The sequence below is a fragment of the Pygoscelis adeliae genome, unplaced genomic scaffold (assembly GCF_000699105.1).
Source record: "Pygoscelis adeliae isolate BGI_AS28 unplaced genomic scaffold, ASM69910v1 Scaffold390, whole genome shotgun sequence".
Taxonomy (NCBI): Eukaryota; Metazoa; Chordata; class Aves; order Sphenisciformes; family Spheniscidae; genus Pygoscelis; species Pygoscelis adeliae.
In genome coordinates, this window is record NW_008823921.1 from 104,873 (window position 1) to 110,329 (window position 5,457).

Below are 5,457 nucleotides of genomic sequence, written 5' to 3' on the forward strand. Positions count from 1 at the left end.
GCTCGTCCCCACTCCTGCCAGCCGGCAGGCAGCAGGGCAGGGAGAAGGGCAAGCTGGGGCGCACACGTACACGGCTCTCCAACGTGCAGGATCTCGCAGAGGATCAGGGTGAGCTGGATGCTGCTTCGAGCGAAGGGGCATTCGTGTTTGTCTTCCCGGCTGCTGTTCTCGAGGACAAACTGGAGGAGAGGGTCGTTGCCTCGCGTTACGCGGGCCGCGGACTCGGAGGGCTGCCCCACCTCAGACACCCCATGCTTCTTCTGAGCTTCCTAGTCGAGCCGTCCCCCCCAGGCTAAGCCATCCCTAACAGAAGTAGTTAGCTCTCCCCCAAAACCAGCCCCAGCCCCCTCCTTCCCCTGCGGCAGTGCTGGAGCTGATCACAGGCACAGCAGGTCGGAGCGGGGTTAACGCTCTGCAGCCGCTGGCCGGTTTCGCCCAAATCGCCCCGGTTCGCTCAGACGTGAACAAGGCCTGGAAGCCAAGCTGTGGGCAAAACGCTACAAAAAATTATGGGGACCCTTCAGTGCCACCGGCCTCAGAAGGCTGCTCCCGCCCACAGGGAGGACTCGGCTCCATCTGAAACGGGACAACAGTAGGACACCTGCCCGAAAAGGACATCCTCGCCTGGGTTTGGCCAAGGACGGGTCAGGAGGAAAGGAAAAGAAGGTGGGAGATCCACCAGCACCTCTCCGCCAGGGAGTTCTCCGGGAGAGAGCACGCACCCTGCTGTAGGCGTTGGGGGTGTGCCTGGAGAAATACACCATGTTGTCGAGGGCAAGGAGTCCCGGCGGGGCACGGCGGAGGTCCTCCGCTGGGTTGCTGTTGTTCTAGGAGGACACAAAAGGGTGCAATTTAGCAACCGCTGCCCTCTTCTCCGAGCAGCAGAGTCCTCCTGACGCAGGCACGGGGTTTGCCTTTTGAGCCCTGGCAGCTCCACAGCACTCGCTGTTTAGCGGTGCCAAGGGACAAGAAGGGAGGTACCGCCTGGTGGCCCACCAGGATCAACAGGGACGCCAGGCTCAGGGGGGCCATCAGAAGGCGCCGCCGAGTCTGGGCGGCAGAGCCGGCGTGGGGATGCGGGGGGCACGCACCGTGAAGCCCAGCTTGCGGAACTCCTTGGCACACAGGGATCGCCGGCGCTCGGTGCTGAAGTTGCTGGCAGCCGCCTCGCTCTCCGACTCGAAGGCGGTTTGGCGCAGCGACTGGAGGAGCTCCCGCTGTTCCTGGAGGGAGAGCGGGGAGAAGGGGATGCCGGTGAGCCCCACGCAAGCAGGTTCTCCCAGGGCAAACCGACGATGAACTCAAATGCGCTGGGTTTACCCAAAGGTGAACCTTCACCCTAATTCCACAGGTGGAAGAGAAAGAGAGCAGGGCCAGACTCGCAAAGAGCGCGGCTCCCAGACCTGTGAGTAGGGATCCATGGAGGTCCTCATGCGTCGCTCGCACAGGTTGAGGCTGACGGACTGCAGCACATACAGGTAATGGGCCATCTCATCCCCCAGCGGCTCAGAGCTGTGGATGATGTTCTGTAGGAGACTGCGAGTGAGAAGGTTCCCCTGGGCTGCTGCTCCCGGTTCCCCCAAGCCCAGGGGCCCAACAGCCAAAGCCCGGCAGGTCCTGCTGCCCGAAGGGGTGTTAGGAAGCGGGCAGCTCCCCGCGGGGTTGGGCGAGAGCTGGGTGCACTGAACCGCAGGCAGCCGGGGGTGCAACCCCGGGCATGTGGGTGCCAGCGTGGCAGCACCCACAGGAGGCATCAAGGAAAGGGTGTGGGGCACGCAAGCAGGCACGGTCACCAAAGGCTGGGGCCGAGGGGACAGGGGCTGGGGAGGGAGGTCAGATGATGAAGCACAGAGCAGATGCTTGCACGACCCCAGCTCCTCACCTTGTGGATAAACTGCCTGATGTTCTTCTCCCTCAGGTAGTCCATCATGTCCTAGGAAGGGAAGAGGCTGTGAGATGTTCCCCAGCTCAGCACACCACCATTTCCCCAAAAAAAGCCGGTGTTCCCTCTGCAGACCAGCTTCCCTGCTATGCCTGGCTTTGGGCCACAGGCAGGGTGGGGACAGAAAGGAACCGGCAGCCTCAGGAGCGACACCGGTGAGCAGGAGACCTGCCCCCAGCTTCCACTGCCCTGGCAGCCAGAACTAGCCCACCCCAATGGGGCTCAAACGAATTCGGCCCTACCAGGCTGCCAGGACAGGTTGTGTCAGTCAAGGAGACGAGGCAGAGTGAGGACACTGACTTTAAACATCTCCGGGCACTTCTCACAGCCCCGCCATCCCAGAGAACACAAACGCTGCAGCGGAGGACCCAGCTGCCCAAGACCCCATCACGGGGGGGGGGGCCCAAAAAAACAAGATGTGCCAGGCACGGGGTCCGGGCCGTCACGGTCACTGTGCCACCACCAGCCGTGACACTTCTCCTGTCATTTGAGATCTCGCATCCCCCCCAAAACTCTCCAAGGAGAGCAGAGGCCTCTCGGCAGAGCACCCCCGTGACAGGGGCACTGTGGTGCTTGGATCTGCAAGGCCCGCCCCCCTGCCGTCCCCCGGTCCTGCCTACTGCCCGCAGGCAGAGGGCAGCCCCCTTACCCGCCGCTCAGCGTCGGTCGCAGCCAGCAGCAGTGCAATGAGCAGGGCCATCGCCTTCAGCTGCAGCTGGGCGTTTGTCCTGCAAAAGGAGGATGATGAGGAGAGTCACCAGCCCTGAGGACGGTCTTGCCCTCCCCAATGCAGGCTCCTCTCCCCCTTTCACTGCTGGACCGCAGTGCGTGGAGCTGGGGCACCCAGAGAGGCCAGGGCCATGAGCGAGCAGCTGCTGACAGCGGGACCGGGGGTGAGATGGTCCCCGCGGCTGTGACTGCGGAGCACCCACGGATGGATCAGATATTGCTCTGCACGCACCCGTGGGTACAGCATTTTGGAGCCGCAGGAAAACCCAGGGTGAGCAACAGACTCCAGTCTGGCAGGAGCCCTGGGCACAAGCCTCTCCGTTTTCTAGAAAGAAACCCCTCCAAACTGAAGAGACGCAGAGGTATGAGGCAGATGTGGGAAGGAAGAACCCTCCTTAGCTGGTGGATTTAACAAACTGTTTGTTCAGTACAGCACCAGCACCCCAAGTTGCAGGGAATATACTGCTGCTCCTAAATACACCGGGGAAAGGGAAGGAAGAGCCAACGCCAGAAAAACGGCAGGTCAGCTAAAGAACTAAAATATCTGAACGAAACAGGCCATGAAGGAAGGAATCTGACCTGGAAACGGGATGGTTTCCAGGAGAGTCCATCCCTCCCCCAGCAGCGGGGACGGGACAGGCTGCCCGCCCACAAGTTGTTTAGGAAGGGACAATACAACGTTGTGCCAGGGACAATCAGCAACACCCAGAGAAATCCCCTCCATCGCCTCATCCCCACCGGCTTTGGGATGGGGGCGAACGGTGCTCCGGCCTCTCCACTTACACCTGCAGGTGGGTGAGAAGACGATCCAACGTCACTTCTTTTCTGACTAGCTCAAAGAGGAGGCGACTGGTGGGTACCATGTTCTCCAAGATAGACAAGGAGAGCTGCTGGACAGATGCATCCACCACGTTCATATTGACGTAACTCACTATCTGCAAGACACAAAACCATCCGTCGACGGCAGGCCGAGCCTGGGTGACGAGGGCAACAAGGAATCCCAAGGGCACAGGCTGTGGAACCCGCAGAAGGCGCTTACCTTCTTGATGAAGGCTGCACTAAGAGTCTCCCAGGAAACAAAATCATGCTCCATCAGCTCCATGAAGGCCTTCAGGGTATGAGCTAGCATCTCCCCTGTACTGGAGGAACAGATGAGCAAACGCAGTGAGGTGGGTCCAGATACCCCACAGTCACCGGTGTAAGGCAGGAGTACGCTCGCACGTTGGTGGGTACGTTAGAAATAACTAGAGAAGCAGAGAGCAGCGAGGAGGAGAAGAAAGGAAAGAGGTACTGTTGGGTAAGAAATCGGACTCTCGCTTAGTCATCCCAGGAAGTCGAGGCAGGGGCAGTTCAACAGTTTCTGGAAAGCTGCATTACCACGGTACAAAGATCACTGCAGACAAGCTGTCGAGAAAGCCAAGCCACCCCAAATCCCTCCCCCTGCTTCCAAGAAACACGCACTGCGCTGCCTGGTTTTGGGCTCCACATCCTCTGTGAGACAGGAGCTCAGAGGAGATGCACCATCACATCCTGAAAGAGGCAGGCAGGCACTAGTTTGGCAACCAGGGTTTTCTCGAGCTGCCTGCAGGCTCTCACAGCTAAAACCTCATGGCAGAGGGATTATTCGGGGTGGCAGGAATGAGCAGCAGCAGAGGCTACCATCATCACGGGAGGTTTCCTGGCAGCAAAACCCACGGGGCTGCAGAGGACCCAGCCAGCGAAGGGATGGGAGGTTGAAGTCTGGGCACATTCACGAGGCGTCAGGACCACAGACCCCTGGGGACCTTCCCCCGGCTGCCAGCGTGGGGGGACACAGCCACGTACCTGCAGGTAAGGAGCCTGCAGAGCCAAGCACCCTGCCGCCAGCGCTGCCCTTCGTGCCGCAGCACGGGGATCAACAAGCCAGGAACATGAACCGAGTCCACTCCAACAGCCGGCTCGGAGCTCATACAGCATTAGCAAGGGAGGAGAAAAGTCAAGAACTGCAAGGAAAGTCCTCTCCTGATACTCACTCGTTCCCTTCTTCCACAATATAAAAGATTTGTTTCAAGCCATTCCTGTTGATGAACTCCTGAGCAAAGGTAACGTCTTGGGAGAGGCTCGCAAGCTTCTTCAGCGAGTCAGTCTTCACATCCGAGTTGTTGCTCTGGATCCCGCTGTACAACCTCTCTGCTTCTTGGTCCTACCAGGAAGGAAAGAATCAAGCCAAAGGGGCTCATCGAAAGACAGCGAGAAGCTTGGAGAAGGCTGGAAGAGCTTAAGCGCAAGTTTTGGAAGGAGGCTCAGGCTAGAGCAGCCCCGGTGAGGAGCTGGACCGAGAGACAGAGCCGCCAGAGCAGAGACCAGGAGGAGCTGAGGAAGGAGGTCAAGCTGGCACGATGCTAAGAACGCTTGACGAGTTGGCCCACGCGTCCAAAGCATCTCAAGATGACTTAGGTTCTCTTCAAACTCCCCCAAGCTCTGCCGAGGGAGAATGAAGGTTGAGACAGGTCTGGTGGGTCTGAGGCACTGAGGGGAGCCATCATGAGCCAGAAGTCGCCGAGCGAGGCAGCGGCAGAAGGCTTGGAGCACCGCATCGCCCCACCACGGGGAGACATCCCACCAGAGCACACGGCGGAGAAGGAGACGGGGGGACAGAGGGATGTACCGGGGAGGTGGTCAGCCGTAAAATGCTCCCGTTCTTAATCTCCCCGCGGTTCTGTAAGGAGAAAGGAACCAGTGAGCTGGCGAGCACCGCGCCGGTGGGGCCGGGGAGACGTCGGGGCGGCATCTCACCGACTCGGTGA

The 5,457-nt window shown here is 59.8% G+C and overlaps 1 protein-coding gene across 1 annotated transcript in view; it reads right to left on the reverse strand.

The window, feature by feature from the left end:
* ELMO3 (engulfment and cell motility 3) overlaps positions 1-5,455 on the reverse strand; it is a gene marked incomplete at both ends in the record, with an annotated part of 7,780 nt that extends 2,325 nt beyond the window's left edge. The window contains 11 exons of the mRNA XM_009319915.1: positions 71-179; positions 723-827; positions 1,092-1,223; positions 1,404-1,526; positions 1,883-1,933; positions 2,592-2,670; positions 3,455-3,606; positions 3,711-3,810; positions 4,684-4,853; positions 5,319-5,369; positions 5,447-5,455. Of these exons, the coding sequence (XP_009318190.1) occupies positions 71-179; positions 723-827; positions 1,092-1,223; positions 1,404-1,526; positions 1,883-1,933; positions 2,592-2,670; positions 3,455-3,606; positions 3,711-3,810; positions 4,684-4,853; positions 5,319-5,369; positions 5,447-5,455 (1,081 nt within the window). The remainder of the gene's footprint in view (positions 1-70; positions 180-722; positions 828-1,091; positions 1,224-1,403; positions 1,527-1,882; positions 1,934-2,591; positions 2,671-3,454; positions 3,607-3,710; positions 3,811-4,683; positions 4,854-5,318; positions 5,370-5,446) is intronic.
* Positions 5,456-5,457: the final 2 nt, after the last annotated feature.